We start from the raw sequence: 21,478 nt of genomic DNA, 5'->3' as shown, positions 1-21,478 counted from the left end.
TGTATTGCTGATATATAAGATTTTGCCTGGAACACAGACCCTGACTGTGTTTAATATGCAAGGGAAAAAAAAAAAAAAAACATTTCCCTATTCAGCTCAAATAAGGAATAATGAAATACTAGTTGTTTATTTCCTTTTGTCCATGGAACCCGTTTGGCTCAGTTGCCAAGCTGAAATTAGAAATCTCATATTCCTAGAGGTAGAAATACCTTTTTCAGTATTTAAAAGTACAAGGTGTACACGTAGCTTACATTTTTCTACAACTGATTTTCTCTCACAAATTGAATTTTATTTGCCAATAGCACCTCTGATCAGTTCGTCTAGGATTGTGCAAAAGAAAATGTCAAATTGAAACACTTTGTGTTAAAATAGTAATTCCTGCAAAATACAAAACATGAGACTGATTTTCAAATAGGCAATCACAAAATCCTGACAGGTATTATGCATGATATATAATCATACTGTGTAAGCTGCATTCCCCTATTGAAAGTTAGTTTCAGAAAGGGCACACTTTAATAGAGGCCCACTAGCTTGGCATTTGGTTAGCGGGGTCTTTCGTATCCAAGGACCTAGACCAGAGGGATTTGTCTATAGGTTGAAACGTGACTGGAGCCTTTAACACAATAGATACAATAACCCTTCCTGCAAAGCTTTACTAGTAATCTAAGAACTGAGGTGGTGCAACAAATGCCCCATAATGTCCATTATCTTGTTCTCTATGAATTATTTAAGCTCTACTTAGTTATTTATGTGAAGGTATTCATACAGTGTTGGATGTGCATTGTTCTAAATGGCCTTTTACCCATTTAGGAGTATTTGGTTCTATGAGTTCACCCCTTCATTTCATTATAAAAACAATCAATTAACAATAAACCAAGAAACATGAGAATATACTGGCCAACTGAAAATAATTACTGCGCAACATATGAATTATCAACTGCTTTCTCCCTGTGAAATTATACAATATATGTAATAAAAATACCTCCTGATACATGCTTCAGTAATCTTTTGCTATACATTTTTAGAAAGAAATTGCAGATTTATAATTGTGTACTTGTTGAATAATGAAAGGTGAGGCACAATGGTACTGGTTATAATCAGGCACAGCTTAATGTCCACATAGCCAGCACAGCATGTACTGTACCTACCAGAAAAGCAGGTGATAAAATGCTGCATGGTTTTGCAAGGTCAAATTGCATTATGTTATGATGTCTGTTTGCTTTTGAACGAATAAAGGTTGCTTGAAATGGGGGAGCCATTATGTCATTATTTATTTTAGTGCGAAACAACTTCACTGATTGTCAAGCAAATATGAATATCAAGTTATCTTTGTTGATTTAAAGGCGTTGTCCCTTATTATCTGATGCTAAGTACATATTATTCGTTTGAAAAACTGTCAGACTGATGGTTGCTCCTCTGGCCTATGTTTGATGTTAATGGTTATAGGCTTGGCTGCTGGTCCTGCAACTTCAGGGAGAAGTAAGCCATCGCCTAATACAAAAGGAACTGATCCGACGAGGCAATGTCAGCAGGGTGGACCATGATGAAGTCACACACTTCCCCGCCATCATGGGTATTGTTTGCAAATAAAAGGGAGGTTGGGGAGGTGGAGAATGAAGTTGCAACATACAACACATTTAATATAAACCCAATTCAAACTACCTTCATACCATTTTGCTGCCATTAAAAAAATAATATGACAAATGACGATTTCAAATCACTTTCAATGCGGTCTGATAGCGGATGGAAACATGGCATAAGCTATGACTAATTAGTCAACAGGCCAGTACAAAAAAAGTGATGGGGCAGACAAGGCTAGTTTTATACATACTGTATTCATGTTTTTCAAGTTGTCCTTGTAACAAAAACAGCTAACAACATCTGTACATAACACATTTGATGATAATCTAGCACAGGTTTGGCAATGCTGTACCAAAGAAGGCATATTTTGGCACAATCCAGCATAAAAATGCTTTACATTGTAATACTTGTTCTATATCCATTAGCTACTGTTGATCTTGTATGGTCCAAATTCTGCCAGTGTACATACAGTTTTAATACACTTGTAAAAAATTGCGTTAATAGTGTTTTCATTGCTCACTGCAGCTTAATTATTTACTGTGTCCTACATGTCTTGTTAGCATTATATACAAGAAACAGCAATGTTGTCTGTCTGAGAGTGGCATAGCATCATCATAATTATCATATTTGAGATATGATATTTGAGAAAAAAATAATCACATTAATATAAAGCTATAAAATAAATTCATGAACTTTGGAATGGCACCGAACCTTAAACAATAAACGCTGAATCAATCACTTCTTGATTGTGTACAGCGTCCTCTTTACTTTTGCAAACTATATGGTTGTCGTAATGTTCGTCAGATTTACGGCAGGAGCTGTAACTCTGGAAACGAGTAGGAGGGTATGCTGAAGAAGGTGGGGGCGTTGCAGTGCTTTTGCTGCGTAATTGGTGTTATTGTTTAGAATAACAGATAAAAACTATTTATATTTAATTTAACTTAATGTAACCATGTTTAATAACCACAACGAGGCCGACAGGACAATATTTGTAGGGAATTTAGATAGCAGTGTAAAAGAAGAAATACTATTCGAGCTTTTTTTGCAGGTACTGCTGCTGTGTGTGATGTGATGGAGTGCCCAGTGTTAATTTGCTGTGTAAATATGTACCAGAGTAAATAAATGCGTGTTCGGTGCATATATTGTTTGCAAGTTTGAAAGGCGTTTATTGGATGTGAATGCGAATGCAGCTGTCAGAACAACGTGTTTAACCATGTCTAATTTGAATTTGTAGACCCGAATATCGTCATATCTCTAATCTTTATGGAGACCAGCAAGGTGCTGTTTTGTATTTACTTGTATTTTTAAAACCAATTTGCAGTGGATTTTAATATCTAGTCATTTGAACACGTCTTAGTCATACAATTAGCAAGTAATGCATTCAAAGTTTAACTAGTATTCTGAATCAATTAAAAGGATTGAAAATAGAAGTGCAGTCGTTTATAATTCGGATGATTCTTGTGTTCTTGAAATGTGAGGGCTATTGTCTGGTATAGTGCCAGCAGGTGCTATAAGCTTCTCCACACACAAATGCAGGGGAAGACTGACCTGCACACCCCTGCCATTCAGCAAGTAGAGTCTGCCAGTTGTGGCACATTATGATGACATGGTGGACTGGTGTTCAGTGGGGACTATCTTATATCACCAAAGTCAGATTTGAATGTGCAGTAAATAGGTCCCCTGGGTGAAAGGCATAACCCAGTGAATTTGCCTGCTGTCATCCAGCCCTCCAACTTCCATCTTTATAACCTGGGGTTCAGTATCCAGAAATTGAATGCTGACTGTGCTCATACAAAGAAATGTTATAAAAATAATGATGGTCTTGAAAAGGAATTAATTAAAATTAAGTTGCAACTAATATACCCACCATAGGCTGTTAAAACATGTTATTGAGGTGTGTTAGAATAATGTGGGTAAACCTCATCTGGGTTTGTTTATGTTACTTCTAGAACTGCCACCTTTTAAAGATAATGAGGGTTTCAAGTTTAAAACACAATTATTTGGGGTCTAGCCAAGGTTCCCAGAAAAGTGGCATTTAACTGTGCCAAGTGTGACAAGTGTTTAATTTGCTCTGGAGGAGTGAATGTCCATTCTTTGATGACTGCCACATATAATTTCATTCAGGGTAATATGGGGTGGAAATCGGCCACATTGCTTGTTCTTCAGAATGGCTTAATTATGATTGTAATTTGTGCAGTTTTGTAGACAGAAGAACCTGTCAACTGATCACCTGCTTTCAGCCTACTATCAGTTTGACTAATCCAAGTCTGCCATCTGTCATATGCAGGGCAGAAGCAGCTTCGAATACTGCAATGTTATGGATACCATTAGCATAGGAGTGCAAGCCATGGTTTTAAAATCAATTTTCTAACCTGATACTTGCACTAGCAGTGCTGTATTATCACTGGCCCCTCCCCTTTCTGTTGAAAATCACTTGGCTGTTTTATTTTGTACTTCAGTTTGGATTAGGCAGATATTTTAAAGACAGCGCAACAGATGAAAAGTTGCATCTGCTTCCTGGTACCCATCACGTCATGTGTTATAGTTCAAACTCAATCCAGCGAAGCAGCAATCGGACCGTGTGATTTGCAGGAAAAATACCAGGATACAGAAGTTATAGATAGCAGCTAGATCTATAGATTTATAGCCTTGCATTTTCAAAAATACGTGAATCTGTAATGCAAGAGTTAGCCCAGTAACATTGAAATGTCTTTGTGATACTAGTTACAAGATACAGGACCTATCAGCTTCAGCTACTGCAGACTACGTTTTCCAACTGTTCAGCTGGACACGAAAAAAAAAAAAAAATAATGGAAAACCTGGACAGGCTGAATCCCTAAATCTGTAAAGCTGTAGAACAGCTACCTGTAAACAGAAAAAGCATCTGTAGATGGGCATGTTGATACAACTGACAGCTGGATCTCTTGTAAGTTGGGTATTAGAAATATACTTGACAAGTGTATTGATGAGGCATTGTGCATGTCTGCTTTCTTTGCTATGACTATAATTCCAGAATTGACATTTTGATGCCTGAATGTTATTTATATAATAACATTGGATAACTTCTACTGAAGAAGTATAGGATTGTTAATTCATATTAATGCAATTTGTTTATCTCAAAGAATGTAGCCATAGTGAATAGATTATCTGCATATGTGACAATACAATTTCGTTTGCACCTATAATTGCTTTTTGTCACTTTTTTTTTTTTATTATTATTTTTAGGCTGGACCTTTGACCAGAGTTACCATTGCAAAAGATAAGGATGGAAAACAGAAATCATATGGCTTTGTTTGCTATAAGCACAGAGAGGCTGTGCCTTACGCCATAGCTTTGCTGAATGGAATCCGTTTGTACGGAAGACCAATCAAGCTCCAGTACAGATTTGGTGGGTTATTTTTGTATGTTATTATGTGTTGAACCAGTATTTTTTTATATTATCATGATCCAACTGACATCCTCTGAATTATCCTTGTGGTTGGCAGGGACAAGGAGGTCTGTAGTTCTTTTAAAATAATATATTATATATATATATATTATATATATATATATATATATTATAGTATATATATATGTATATTATATAATTATAACACACACACCCACACCCTAACCTATGTCAGGGTCACAGGATAATTAATGAGGCTAGTTTTGGATCCATAGGGAAGATCCATCTGCTGCTCCTTAAGGGAAGGATCCCTTCGGCTGCTCTTTCTCTAATGGATACAGTTTTTTTCATGGGCTCAAAGAGTAGCCTCCATAAAAAACAGATTTAATTATACCTGCTTTAGTTCAAATAAAGTTGCTGAGTCACTCACCTGCATATTGTAATTTTGGTTTCTTTGAATGAGATTTTTAGTAAAGCACCTGACACCTAGTGGCAGAATGTAGTAAACTAATTTTGTTACTTTGAATTAAAAGCTTAATCCAAAATGCCTTTACTCGCCTCCTTAGCAGCTAGAATAATACAGCCTTTTCTCCCCAGCAAGGGTATTACCTGGGAGTCCACTATGCCAAACTGTAAGTCCCACTACTAGAGAGATAGGGATTTAGAAATGTAATGTTTTCCAGTAAGTAACCCTTTAATGGGAGGAGACTACTTCAACTGCGTATGCATCTATAATCTGTACTGTAAAAGGTTGCAGATTAGGTTTTGATATTTAGATTTCAGGTGAAAATCAATAAAACATTCTCCCTGCAATGTATTTGATACTTGAGCAGAATAAAATGTGAACCAAAAAAAAAATCTCTTTTCTTTCTTTTTATAGGCAGCTCCCGTACATCTAATACAGGTAGTTTTTACCCAGGTTCAGACAACAGTCCGTACAGAACTCCTCAAGGCAGTTGTGGGTAGGTGTTACATAATACAAACAACGGGGGCTAATGCGCATCTCTCATCAGTGAACCCATTACAGTACTTACAGTAAACAGCCAGATGTTTAAGGACAATGTGTGAGTGTTATTGAAGCATCCTCTAGTGCTACTTTTGTAACTGACAGACTTATTCCAGAAAACAAAATGTTAATGTTTCAAGGTTTCAGATAAGTAATTCACTCATTTAGGAACCTGTATATTAGTCAGATTGTTTTTACTTTTACAAAACAAATCTGCTAATTTAGCACTGGCATAATTCTCTAGAAGATGCATTCTATAATTTTGGAAAATCGGTATTATCCAATAAATGCAACCACTTTTGTGGCAGTAATTCTACAAAAGTGCTATTGCCACACTGTTAAAACATCATACAGTACCATTTGTGGTACTAATATTGCAGGATTTTATAAGCACTGTAGACAGTGACCTTAACATTAGTGTGTGATCCAATATAGCTGCCATATTGCGGTCAAGTGAATTTTTAGGTTTTAGGCAAACTTTTCTATAATGGGTCCTTTTCACAAAGCTTTCACTCATAAATAAAATAATTATTAATTAGTCATTTAGCAGACTTTTTATATCCGTATCGACTTACAGAGACTAGGGGGTGAATCAACTGCTGCTGCTGCTGAGTCGCTTGCAATAGGACCTTGGTGTTACATCTCATCCAAAGGAAATTTATCTGTTGAAGCCTGGAGTGATATTTTTATTGCCCATAAAAAAAAAAAAAAAAAAAAAAAAAAAAAAAAAACAAGACACTTCAAGGAATGCATGTCCAGTTATTTTTATTTCCCTCTCATAACACAGCTTGACTAAACTCTAGTGCTGTATATTTAACTAAATGTGATATATTTTTTACAGGAATGATGGTTATCCTGAGGTTTCTCTGTTCCCAACTCCTCCGTTCACAGCCAACACCTGTGTATCACAAGAGTACTTCTACTGGCAGCATATGGTATGTTACCCAACGTCAAGCCTCTTGTATTGTACAATATTAAGAAGTTGCTGGATAATGCCACAGTGGCAAGGCAGGCTGTAAAGTAGATGTATTCCAGTTGTGTATTGTGGTAGTTGACCATTTTACATGTGATATATTTATACAAGACAGCACATTGCATCTCTGTTTTTAGTAACTTGAACAAAGTATCATCCGCTATAACAGAGCTCAATTCTGGAGAGCATAAGTTCAAAAGAGATCCTACAATAGACCAAGGATGTGTGATACTTGTGCCAAGCATAGCAGTTGCAATTCAGCTATAAGTCATTTCAATAATTGGCAATAATTAAACTGCTCCCGTATGCAACTAAGTTGTTTCTTACTAGTTGTAAACATTCATTGTTTCCCAAATGCTTCAAAATAGGGTCCTAATGGTTTGTTTCAAAGAATCACTACCCCCTATTCCTAAAATGAACAAGGTAGTTCAAGATTATTGCTAATCTGGCTCTAAAATGTGTTTAAATATTTTGTGTGACAGTGGTTAATCATTTAACCATTCCTATAAATGTTCACAGTTTTAAAGTACTGTAATAGACAATGTGTCATAATAGTCTTACTTATTACCATGACAACACTTTGCATTAATTCAGGGGTTTCATGATAGGTTAAGGGCACTTTTACACCTAGTTCTTTTGACCCTTTGATGCAGATTGAAGTGCATTTTGGTTTGCTTGGAAGTGGACTCGGTACATTTGCCACTTTGCTCCTCTTCAGTTTTTTGCACTGTGAAACCAAACATACTCCAGTTAACTTGGAAATGAACCATTCCAAACAGCGAAGCAAATTGTGGAAGTGACATACTCCGGCAAGCACCAAGGAAAGTGACTCGCCACTGTCACACATACGCAACACAGGGCTGGTCAAAACCTACACACACACACAATACAATGACACATACATACCAGACAAGAACACCATAATGTCACATGTACACAACAGCACATCACTAAAACATACCGTGGGGCTGATTTACTAACTGGGTTATTCAGTGAAATTACACAAATTCCTGTGCTATTGCAGCATGTACATTCTTTAAGCCTAATAGCAAAACTGTCACATTAATACTGGTTAAATTTTTTTTTTTCTAGCCAGTAGGCTATTGTTTGGTGTTCATAGGTCTTTATTTTCTCAATTAAACAAAAAAGCATGAAATACAGTAAACTCCAGGTAACTCAGCACTCAAAGGGAAAACAATGTGAGAAGTTATCCGTCTGTATCAATAAATGCACTTCCTGTCAATACAAACAACAATGCCTATGTTGCCTTAAAAGAAAATGACAGCAGTCTGCTTTTTTCTTTTCTTCATTGCAACTTTCTATTGCCTCGGTTCGAGTTTACAAACAGCTTCATTTCCAAACAATCTGAGTGGGTTAGCGTCCTTACATTAAACATAATAACTTATGTGACGTTTGTCTGAAATAAATGCAGCAAATCGAGATCATGGCTCCATCAAATATGCCACTTGCTTTTTCTTATCTGTTCTGTTCCACCTTTCAACTTATATATAAGTATAATATGTACTTAATATATATATATATTTGAAAGTAATGTCAAAAAAACATTTTTGTGACAAACATCAGTTCAAAGCGTTATATATTTACCATAACCTACATATTTCTTATTGCATAGCTACTCTGTTATAAACAGAAGATAAGAAGAACATAATCCTCTCCAAATAAACAATTACATATGAACACTTTATTATTAAGCACTAAGGGGAACGTTGTTATTATTGGTATGCACATTCCACAGTAAGACGTACAACAAATGTAACACGTGCAACCTTTCTACATTTGGATATAACAATGAAAATGAAACGCTGAACAATTAAGTAGACAGTAAAACGTTAATAAATGTTAAATTATTAACAAAGCGCTTCATCTGTCACACATACATTTACAGCTTGCTTTCTGTGTACCAGTGGCATAGTTTACATTGCATTTATTTATACAATTATTTTAATCCATTAAAACCCTGAATAGATCAAATGTTTCCCCTGTAAATCCATTTCAAATATTTGAAGTAGAAAACAAAATACAATGAGTGCTCTTTAAAAAGCCAGACATGTAGCATCACCAAACCTGCGAGAATACAGTAATGTTACTTTTTAAGCAATTATTAAATATAATGAAAGCTAGTAAATTACTTACCATTTCCTCGCCTCTGCTCCACCTCGCATGATAAGGCGCCTGGGCTTGCTGCTGAATATTGCAACTATAAAGTCGTATTCCAAAGAATCACACAGGTCTGTAAAATGACAGGAGAGACAGCATGTTCAAGCAACTTGTCAGCATTGAGGCTTACTCAGCTGGTTTAATCCTGATCACGGTGGAGAAGAGCCTTAAAAGTGCATACATATTTGGAAAGATAATCAAGTGCCAATCATTTCAAACTTAAATTAGGGTTAGATCCTTTTTCCACCACAGTTGATTTGCTCTTTATTTGTTGAACGAAAACTAAAAACTACAGCTTCATCCATGTTAAGAACAAGTTTACGAAAGAGAGGAGGCCATTCGGCCCATCTTGCTCGTTTAGTTGTTAGTAGCTTATTGATCCCAGAATCTCATCAAGCAGCTTCTTGAAGGATCCCAGGATGTCAGCTTCAACAACATTACTGGGGAGTTGGTTCCAGACTCTCACAATTATCTGTGTAAAAAAGTGCCTCCTATGTTCTGTTCTGATTGCCCCTTTATCTAATCTCCATTTGTGACCCCTGGTCCTTGTTTCTTTTTTCAGTTGGAAAAAGTCCCTTAGGTCGATATTGTCAATACCTTTTAGAATTTTGAATGCTTGAATCAGATTGCCATGCAGTCTTATTTGTTCAAAAATAGTAGTGTGTGTGTGTGTGTGTGTGTGTGTGTGTGTGTATATATATATATATATATATATATATATATATATATATATATATATATATATATATATATATATATATATATATATGTCTCTAGGCGCACTGTTTAAGAACGTCCAAATGTTAATAACTGAGACATATCATAATAGTTCAGTGATATCATGTAGAACCTGGAGTCCGTTGACAACAATTGACATCCACACAACATGTCAGAAATACAAAACAATCGTTTATTTAAGGGAAAAAGGGGTGCACAACTAATCTAATATTACAGAAAGGAAAGGCTATTAGTTAGAGATATGCGTGAATAGTAATATGCAGTTCGTTGATTCCATAGTCAAATGATTACAATGACCATAACATCCTTAACATACATGGTTAATATACTAATATTGAATATGTCTTATCACAGAAAGTGTCTACTTTGCATTAGTATTTTCAGTACCCATTTCTCGTGGTAATCGATCATGTCAGTATGCACGAGAATTAATTCAACTTCCCATTCAAAACGGAATCCAACATTCCACTACCTAATTTAGCAAATTAGTTTTACCATGTTAATTTAGCTTAGATGTGATGTATCAGACTAATAATGTTATTAACCTCAGTTGATTATATATTCAAATTAACTCAAGTGGGGCAGCAATGAACTTCTCTGCATTTACAAGGCAACTCCTGCGGTCGAGAAGATAAGCCATATGTCCAGTATTTAGTTTACGACTCTTTTTAAAAGCATTCTTAGTCAATGGGGAAGTTGGAGACCAGAAACCAAGAAGACACAGAGAATGGTTTAAGACTCCCCCCTGTATATTCCAATTCAGTTACTTTCATGCACAGAATTATATGATGACCCCCCCCTTCTGACGCTACACTACCACTGCAACACCAGCAGATTTGAAATGTAATTATATTTTATCCTGTGTCTTGGTGCCACAACAGGCTTAGGTTTGAGCACCAATATCATGCTGTCACATCTTGCATTGTCCTGGTCACAACAATTAAAGAAGATAATATAGAAATAGGTACTCTTCAAACTATACCAGTTAAACTCTTTTGTGGGTTATTCTTCAGTAGTGAGGCAGAATGCATCTTGACTTGTACAACTAACCACTTCACTATATGTACAGTGAACTCTGCTTAATTCAAATCTCTGGGGACCATACAAATAGTTTGAGATGTGCAAAATTTGAATTAAACAAATTATGTAAATTGCCCCATGGTGTGGACATTTAGAGCTATTTCCATAATAAATGTGCAGAACTAAAACACAGACGCTACTGTATTTTACCTTGATGTTTTTATTTATTTTTTCTTTCTGAAGTCAATGAAATAATCACACATTTCTATTTAAAGTGCAGCATTAATTATTCATGAATTATGTGATATTGCATAAAAAGCACCAATGCAATTACTTACGATTGCTACATAACATCCTACTAGCTACTATACTGCAGCCTAACTAGTCTTATTCAGAAACACTTTATAAAAAAGATATGTAACAGTAACAGTTTTAAACTGTATCCGGTACTGTTACTACAGTAGTACTTTCCCTAACAAAAGATCCAAGTTGAACACCAAAACTACAATACTGTACAAAGAGCATTTTCCCGATGTAGTTGAAGCTGAATACAGTTTTGCTCTTAAAATAATAAAGTATTTTGGGGGGCCGCACCAAACGTCCTTGCAGGCTGCACTTTGGGAATCCTTGACCTAGAGAGAAGGGTGGTTGAAGAGGAAGGTGAAGAAGAGGAGGTTTTCACAATGTTTAGTGTAAAGGGGCTGTTCCTAAAGTTGCACCAGTAACTGTTGTTGTGTATATAAATGGTAGAGATGTGAAGTTTGAGTGGGATACAGGATGCAGCATAACACTAATGAATTGGATTGAATATGCAACTGGGTGGAAAGGAAATAGTGCACCAGAATTAAATAAAGCACAAATCCACCTAAAGACATATACAGGTGAAAGCGTGGATGTCCTGGGAGTTGCTGAGGTGACCGTGAAGTAAAAAGAAACTGATCAAAACATTGCCACTTAAAGTTGTTGCAGGCAGAGGACCCAATCTGCTAAGAAGAGACTGGCTAGATGGGATTCCCCTGGGTTGGAGAGAAGTACACCATACCAAGCCAGGGGATAGCGAAATACTACAGGAGGTGCTGATTAGGTATGAACATGTATTCAGAGATGAGTTAGGTATGATGCAGGGCACCAAAGCCAAGATTTATGTGGATTCTAATGTTTCACCACAGTTTTTTAAGCTAAGATCTGTGCCGTATGCGATGAAAACAAAAGTTGAGTCAGAAATAGACAGACTTCTGAAAGAAAAAATAATTGAACCAGTAGATTTCTCTCAGTGGGCTGTGCCCATAGTTCCTGTTGTAAAACCAGATGGATCCATTAGAAATTGTTGACAAGCTGACAGCAAATAGAGTGTTGTCCCTGTAATAATACCCCATTCCAAGAATTGAGAATTTGTTCGCAACTTTGTCAGGTGGGCAGCAGTTCACTAAGTTAGATATCAGTCATACATATCAACAAATAGTGCTTGAAATGAGTCTAAAAAGTATGTGACTGTAAACACACGTAAAGGCTTGTTTACATATAATCACCTACCTTTTGGAGTTTCATTTGCACCCGCTACCTTCCAGAGAACCATGGAAGGCCTGTTACAAGACATTCCCAATGTAGCCTTGTATCTGGATGATGTCCTTGTAACAGGCATCACTCTTGAGGAGTACCTGCGGAGTCTGGAAGAAGTGCTGAGGAGGCTGAAAAAAGTTGGCCTAAGCTGCATCTACACTGGACAGAGCAACACAAGCAAAGTTGCCGAATGTCAATCCACACCAGACGCGACTTGGAAACGATCCAGAAGACTGGAAATAAATTCATGACCCCGCCCCTGCATTCCGATTGGACATACTAGAGATGGGCTGTCCCATTACAAAAGAGGCCTTGTTTGGTTACCACCACCCTGACCCTGTATAGATCAGAGTTATTGAACATCCCTATATAGCCAATAGTTTTATTGGTCATTATTAGTAGTAGTAATTGTACGGTTGTAGTTGTAGCCCGGTATATCAGCAGCTGTCAGAGGACAGCTGGACAATAGTAGTTTATTTTTATGCAACTTGCATAAGCTGAAAGAAAATGTCTCGGTGCTGATAAATGCTCCACCAGCAAGCCACCCAGGCATTGTCTTTCTTCTAGATGTCTTTGTAGTTGTTCAATTTACAATCATATAATAATGAATACTGTTGTGCCTCATAAATTAAGTTTTGGTCACCCACGATTAACTTGTTTTGAGGCGTGACGTGTTTTGAGGCATGTGTTTGACATGTATCAAGGGTGTTTAACTTTGCTTCTGATTGGTCAGTTTCATTCCAGTCGCACGATGAAAAAAAAATAAACAGGTTCTATTTTAGCGAAGCGAAATGTTCTCAATGCAACGTCGCTCACTGCTTGTGTTGATACTCCCATTTCACTGCCGTGGTTTCTAAATTATTCATGTCCAGTGTGGGTGGAGCTTTATGATTAAAAAGAAGTGTATTTTCCTAGAAAAAGAAGTGGTGTATTTGGGTCACAAAGTTGACGCCCACAGACTCCATCCACTAAAGGGAAAAGTAGTTCAAGAGGCTCCTGCCCCAACCAGTGTAACTGAGTTGATGACATATTTAGGATTGCTGAATTATTACAATACATTCTTGCATAATCTTTTAACAGTTTTAGCACCTATGCATATGTTATTGAGTAATATGTTATTGTATTTGAGTAAAGTGGAATTGGGCTGAAGAACAAAAAACTTTTGAGAGCTCCAAAGAACTAATCCAATCTTCTCAAGTGTTAGACCACTACTCCACCAACAGGGAATTAATCTTGTCATGCGATGTGTCACCGTACAGAGTAGGTGCTGTCTTATAAAAGGCATCAAACGAGAGAGTAGAAGGACAATTGCTAATGATGAATCGCTTGGACATACTGCCTGCAAGTACCATGCAGATCAAGCAATGGACTGGGAAGGATCTTTTGTTGTAGGGTGGCCCAAGGTAAACAAAAGAACAAAGTTTGTACCTTACCACACTACAAGATTGGAACCGAGTGTCGAAGAAGGGTGTGTCTTGTGGAGAACCAGGGTGAACATTCCCATACAAGGCCGTGAATCCATTCTTAAGCAGTTGAATTAAGCGCACTCAGGTATCACCAGGATGAAGGGTTTAGCTCGAAGTTATGTGTGGTGGCCTAAAATGAACATTGACATTGAAATAAAGTGCAAACATGTGTGATGTGTCAACAGAAAAACACCTGCCAGGGCTCCATTGCTCCCATGGGAGTGGCTGGAACAGCCATGGAAAAGAATTCATATTGATTACGCTGGTCCATTTTTAGGAAAAATGCTCCTAGTACTGGTTGATGCTCATTTGAAGTGGATAGATGTGTACCCCATGAATACGTCAACCACTACTATTGAGAAGCTAAGACAGAGTTTCAGTATCCATGGATTACCACAAATGTTAGTATCTGACAATGGAAGTTGTTTCATGAGTATTGAGTTTCAAAACTTCATGAAACAAAACGGTATCACTCATGTGACTTCTGCTCCATATCATCCATCGTCAGACGGATTAGCTGAGTGGGCCGTTCATGCGTTTAAAGAAGGATTCCAGAAAATGCCAGGAGACACTATTGAAGTTAAAGTGTCAAGGTTCTTGTTTAGTTATTGTATCGCACCACAATCTACAACACAGTTGTTGTCGGCAGAAGTGCTTGTGGGAAGAAAATGAAGGTCATTAGATCTCATATACCCAAACATAAAGGGGAAAATACAAAATAAACAAATGAAGCAAAAAAGAAAACCACGACAAACATACAAAACTGAGGACTTTCTCACCAGGAGATAAAGTCTATACCCAAATTTTTGGCTTGGACCAAACTGGATTCCTGCTGTTATTCAAAGATTGTTGCTTGAGCATTAAAACCTGGATTATTGTTATTCCCACAGTATCACACTTTGGATGATGAGCCAGACACCCCTTCAGATGATCTATTGGCAGCTATTGATCTATGGCAGCTATTGATGTGTTGCTCCTGTTTTTAATATCTCATGTTTTAGATTGTTACATATTGCTGTGGAAGAAATCACTAGGGGACAAATCATCTAATGTCTCTGTGAAGAAGTGGAAAAGCCTGCAACCTGCTCTCCACCACAATCACGTCAACCGGAGGCATGAAACCATTAGAGACTCGTACATTGGTGTTTTTAAGTAGATAAATAGAATGTTTATTCTGTAGCACAGGATACAAACAGTAATTAACACAGCTTCACAGAATACAAATTGCAGGCAAACCGCTTCAGACACAGGTACAAGCTATCCGTTTTCTTTCCTCTCCCCTAGCACTACTATTGCTGCCACTTATTTACTGTGTGACATTGGCTTCAGAACATGTAAGCTCTCTAAATGATCCTGCTAGTTAAGATGTTTAAACTGCATAAGTCATGGCGCCTGATGAACAGACAAATTGGCACCTCCTAAAACTGACTCCCACGAAACCGCTGTGCTTATATATGTGGTACAACTCCACCAACTAATACACATATAGTTTACTTGTAGCATGTAACTCTACATGTGTACTATTGTATATTTTATACAAAAATAAATTCTTAATAACAATAACAATAGCAAAAATAAATTATATTTAAAAAAACAAACAAAAAACAAAACAAAAAAAACTTTAAGCCATCTTCCGGGTAAGCTTTTGTTTATTTTAAACAGTGACGGTTTTCCATTACTATCGCCAGCAAAGTTGGTATGCCCTGTAGGCGAACAGGATTTATTTACGTATCAACACACATCGAACAACTCAGGTGACACTACCAGCAATGGTAGCGTGTGACGTACATACAACACAGTGTAGAAAAACTTTGGTGAGATCTACAATGTATGAACTAATGTTCTTTGTTGAATAATAAACTCACTCCAGGTACTAGCCTGGCTGTCGGATGTCATGATTTAAAAAAAAAATAGATCAGCTATTACCATTTAAACATATGGTAATCAGAATGATTAAGCAAATAATCCATAAAATTCAATATTTTATTTTTGAATGGTGCTAACAGACAACCTAATACATTACTCTGCTATTAACTTGCTGAGCAGGGTGATACAGTGTTGTACTTAAAATAAATAAATAAAATACAAAATTATAATAATAATAATACAATAGCAAAACTGGGATGATTAACAATTTTGCTTTTCCAACCAGGACAAAAATTGAAGGCTGAAAACTGTGACAACCCTCGTTTTCCTGGGATGTCTGGTAATCCTAATGTAGCTGTGTGTCACCCCCCCCATACCCCCACCCCAACCAGAGACATTTTTAGTTTTTTGAACTACTTGTTTCCTAAGAATATGAACTTAATTGTGAAATGTTTACTTCCTAGTGAGGTTACCAGGTATAGTTTATTTCCAATATGCAAAAGTGCTGAGTCCAGCAGTTGTTCACATTGAATTTGAGCAAGTGAACCAGACTTGGTGCATTTGCCAAACGGACCAAAACCACCTCTTTAGGTGGACTCGGTATAGTTCATTTCCCAAGAGGACTTTATCACCAACCGTAGAGTGTGGACCAAACACTCTAAACAGACCTATTGTGAACACAACTTAAAAGCAAATACCGAGTTCATTTTTTAGCCAATCTTGTTTTGTAGGGGCCGTGATGCTCTGAAAGTCATTTTGTGTTTTTGATCTTGCCTTGCTGTGAGCAATGCTGAAATAAAGCTCCTTCACTGCACTAATGGAGTACTTTGTCAGACACTACAAACAGACCACTACTAGTCAAGCATATGCTTAAACGGTTCAAAATGCTGAAGAATGCACCATTTTAATCCCCTTTTTCAAACTGTCCCCCAGAGGATCTTTTGGAAGTTTTGAATACTTTTTTCTAGTTTCATCATAGGCTACATATTTTTTTACAAAGCACTTTTCTTACATCTTTTTCCATAATTACTGTACTTGCTCTTTAATTAATTTCTCACCCCCACTTGAACTGATCTGATTATATTTCTTTTTTATCACAGTTACAAAAACATTGACTTTATTATATATATGACTTTATTCTGTTCCTCACATCTTTTATTTAAAAACAGTTATCTTTGTAATTATTGATTTATTCTGATTTGTATTTCAATGTTTCCCTACATATTTGATTTTGAAAAAAGTACAAGTGTAAGTATACATTTTCTGAATCTGCATAAAATGAGGATTTCAGGAATGCTAAGGCAACCTTCCCCTGAAAGGCTTCTTACCCATAGTGCAGTTGGTGGCATCCTTTGTAATATCATTATAGTTTCAAATTGTTTAGAGATACCAAACATGTGCTTATTTCTACATGATGTAGGTCCTCTCTGAACACTATAAACACTATATACAATGGAAGCATACAGTGAAATGTTCTGATCATATGACCAGATATCCCAAAAGCCTTGGCATCATTGTAAAGTTCAGAGTGACTAAAAACATAGTTTATTTGCGTTTGAATGAGCTAATTCCCAAATTCACAATTTATTTGTGACACGGACTGCAAAGGCGTTCATTATACAAGTTGTGCAAAAACTTTACCATAAAAACTTTATGGATGTGACAGTCTGCTTTATTAAAAACATAATAATTTTAAATCACTAAAATATTGTCCCTTTTTCTCAGGAAAATGTTATTAGTAATTATGTGTCACACACCCATAGAATCAATATGTGACATACTTACAAATATGTAACTACAATAGACAGTAACTTTGGCTTTAAAGAAAGAGATAAAAAGTCTGAAACTGGGAAATGCAGCAACAATTGCGACTGGAAATGCAGCAACAATTGCGACTGGAAATGCAGCAACAATTGCGACTGTTGGAAACATGGTTTCAAAAGTTCTTTAAAAATTGGTACAATTGTAAGTGCCGCAATTGTCTGCAGCTTTCTTACATCTCATTATTACATTTGAGAACCCTGATTTGGACTATCTCCACCTTTTTGCAAATGTATGCAGGAGATCCATAATTACATATTCATCTATGTTTGAACCGCAAACAGAAACTGCTGCCGCAAAGCATTCCCTAAAAAGTCGCAAATAGCACTGCACCTCTAGTTCATTTCACCCAAGACAGTTTCCAACTACTGCGACAGGCGCAACACTTTACTAAACCTACCCCTTCATCTTTATAATTGCAATACTGGCATACCATAAAAGTCACAGCAAGACACATTTATATTTTTTTCAACAAATGCTAATGTTTCCTTCAAAGCCCCCAACCTATGAACAGAGATAATTGTTTCCTGTCAACCACATGGATGGTCGTGAGCTTGAACTGCTGTGTCTCATTGTTTAAATATATCCATTTTACCAATATAGCCATAGTGTAATACAGTTGTTCAAGGTTGATAATGTCTAGCCATGGGGTTGAATGGGACATTGTTAACCTCCTGACTGTGATCTTAACAGAGTTGAATACCCTCTAATCAGGGTTTGTTTGTTTAAAATTTGAACTTGAATTATCATAACAATATCGGCATAGATGTGTATTAAAATGTAATATACTTATTGCTCTAATGTTATATTTCTACACTATTTAAAGGATACATGTTTATTATAGGGCGGCACAGTGGCGTAGTGGTTAGCACTGCTGCCTCATTCTGCCTCATGTTTATTATGGTTTTTCTTTTTTCTAGGCATCAGGTTATGCAGCCCAGCAGTGTTCCTTGGATTCTCATATGGCTCAGCAGCAGTATTACCTCACTAATGCAGTGACCCAGCAAGCCACAATGATGCCCATGCCTGTGTTCCAAAGTGCCGTGCAGGACATCAGAGCTGGCCCCAGTTATGTTATCTGGGAGAACCTACAGCATAAGGGAAATGAAATGAAGCAAAATGAAGGACAGTTGGAAAATGACAGTGAGAGAAGTAGAGAGAGACGTCATAAAAAGAGTCGTGTTTCCAAACACGAGTACAGAAAGCATAAGACCAAGCAGAAATCAAGCTGATCTGTTTGGATTTGCAACTCTGTCTTTAAACACTGCACCTTATTTTGTAAGGCATATGAAATCTTTAATGAATGCACTGTTGTAATGAATGATATCAAGTTAGACAGCTTGCACAAAGCCAAGTCCAAAAAATATTATTTTTTTTTAATGTCTTCTTTGACTAACAAAATGCTTAGAGACCCTGCTTGTAAATGCATTTACACCTTTACATGTCAGCATGCAAGTGTTTCAAATGGGTGAATGGGTTATCATCTGTTGTTTTTTTTTTATATATAGATGACGTTAGTAGGGTGAATTGTAATGTTTCACTTTATTATTCTTGTAACTCTATACTTAAGTACAAATATATTGTCACATCCCATATTGATGGTTTGTTACATTTTGGCATTTAAAGAACATTTGTTTTTAAGATTTATTTTTAAAAAATGTGAAGTTAATTCATACAAATTTGTTTAACCGATTTGAGGGGAATACTGTTTTGGCAGTAAAATATTCTGTAAATAAGTTGTTTGTAATTTGGTGTTACTGGGCAGCAAATCTAAAGAGAGAGAGAGAGACTGTAGAACAGTATCCCTGCACAATATGCAGGGTGGGGCACAATGGATGTAGGATTCAATAGAACAGTTGGATCTGGACCAATGGCCCTTTATCCTCAAAGTATAAATGATTAACTTCAGAAATCCTTTCTAATCACATACATTGTACTGTCATTCAGTAGAAGAAAACTAATTTCCTTGGATTATGTTATACAATTTTTTACAGGATGCTATTATGACTGGGAATAATTTGTTTCAACTTGTATTTTAGAAATGCAGCTGGAGTGTATCTGGTTGCATAATATGTATTGTCATGGAAAGTGTTTAGCAGCAGGGTGCTAAGAATGTGTTATTTAATACATATATTCATCAAATTGAAAGAGATTTATTTTATTTCATTTTTTATTGCATATTTTAAGTTTTGAAAACACAAGTGTGTGTGTGTGTGTGTGTGTGTGTGTGTGTGTGTGTGTGTGTGTGTATATATATATATATATATATATATATATATATATATATATATATATATATATATAACATGCATAATATTTGCAGCATTTATCAGTAAAATATATACCAACTGTACAGTAAGTGGGCACCACTAAATCTGATGGTTAATAATAGCTGTAGCTTTTATTTGATTGTCTGGGCATACACAGTTGCAAATAAACATGGATCTATCCATTTTAAGGCTACAAAGAACAGTACTTGCTTTATTTATCAAGCGTACTGCAAGCTCAAATTCTACTATACAAAACTCCAACAATCTTGAATTCTGTTCAGCTATTGAGGGTTTTCATGTGACGTCACATTTTCGCCGCCGCCACATTGGCGGTCAAAAAGCGAGGCATATCAATGTGTCAATGGCGGATTATTCATTTTATTATTATTATTAAGTTAAACACGCTTAATTGTATAGCCGATTTTTCATAAAAAGACGTATTTAATACAGATATACATTTCTACAGCAAAAAAGTAATATATTTTAAGTGTGGAACGCTAATAATAATAATAATAATAATAATAATAATAATAATAATAATAATAATAATAAATATGTGGATTTAAATTTGAATCAGCACAGTCATTAACTATTAGCTATATTTCCATGTTTTTAATAGTGTAGTTTCGAATTTCGCGATTTGTAATTACTAAAAACATTACTTATTTTGTTAGAGTAAGTGTTCCGTACTGGGGGGAAGAGACCTAGGATCAGTCTGTTTATCATTGTTAGTTGCTGAGTTTTCATAGCTGCATGTCTGCCTTGTGCAAACGTTAATCTGTATTTCAATATTGAAAAAAAAGCGAGTAAACGGAACAACTGTACATGCTGTCTGTTTTCATCTTTGTATAGGTACAAATCGTGTTTTGTCGTGTTGTTTGAGCTAGCGATACAGTCGGTTTCCTAACAGTAACATTCCCTACCATGGCCTTGATAACATTGAACTACTTCTTGTCTAAATGCCAGACAATCGGGATGTTTACCTATCCTGAGATTATGTACTTATAAATATCGGTACTTTCATATGCCTTCACCTGGGAAGCTGTGTAGAGGTCATGGCTCTTAAAGTGCTGTAAAGTGTTGTAAAGCACCGGCCGTGCACAATAGGGATGACAAACTCCACGAATCTGGCACTTATCTCTATATCTTTTCAATTCCTGACACTGGAGGTGAGAAGTGTGTTCTGTGGCAAGTAACTCGCACTGTAGTGTGGAAGATACGGAATTTGCATGAGCTGCTACCACTGTTTTGACCGCCAGTATGGACGGTCAATACCTGAATTTATTTAAAATGTAATTTGAAAGTAGAGAAAAAACGCCGACGAGCACCACTCTCATTGGACGCCACACTGTACTGCATCATATGAGGAGCGTGTGCCAATCTATTCTTTGCACAATCCTGCTGTAACAAGGAATTACTGTATCGGCACATGACATTAGGCTGGAAACAACACATAAGGAATAATACGTGTGTAGGTGATCAGAATTGCTTTAATTAAATAAAATACATACCGTAGATGCGTGAGATTTGATTTGCATTACTGGATTTACTGGCAAAAAATGTAAACAAGCGATTTCGCATTGTACAGTAACAAGGACTGACGAGGAAGTC

General features: G+C 36.4%; 1 protein-coding gene across 2 annotated transcripts; it reads left to right on the top strand.

Moving 5' to 3' along the window:
• The first annotated feature begins 2,420 nt into the window (after window positions 1-2,420).
• On the top strand, window positions 2,421-19,695 carry LOC121321039 (splicing regulator RBM11-like). 2 transcript variants are annotated; one of them, XM_041259946.1, is made up of 6 exons: window positions 2,421-2,629; window positions 4,306-4,507; window positions 4,807-4,969; window positions 5,850-5,931; window positions 6,817-6,910; window positions 18,518-19,695. In XM_041259946.1, exons 2-6 carry the CDS (start codon window positions 4,472-4,474, stop codon window positions 18,827-18,829), a joined length of 687 nt encoding a protein of 228 aa, XP_041115880.1. In that variant the 5' UTR covers window positions 2,421-2,629; window positions 4,306-4,471; the 3' UTR covers window positions 18,830-19,695. The 2 variants fall into 2 exon arrangements, with proteins under 2 accessions (XP_041115880.1, XP_041115881.1); XM_041259947.1 differs by lacking the exon at window positions 2,421-2,629 and having other exon boundaries at window positions 3,805-4,507.
• Window positions 19,696-21,478: the final 1,783 nt, after the last annotated feature.

The sequence above is a fragment of the Polyodon spathula genome, chromosome 9 (genome assembly GCF_017654505.1).
Source record: "Polyodon spathula isolate WHYD16114869_AA chromosome 9, ASM1765450v1, whole genome shotgun sequence".
In the NCBI taxonomy this organism is placed as follows: Eukaryota; Metazoa; Chordata; class Actinopteri; order Acipenseriformes; family Polyodontidae; genus Polyodon; species Polyodon spathula.
Note: the sequence above shows the minus strand (reverse complement) of the source record. Positions and strands in the feature narration are given on the sequence as shown.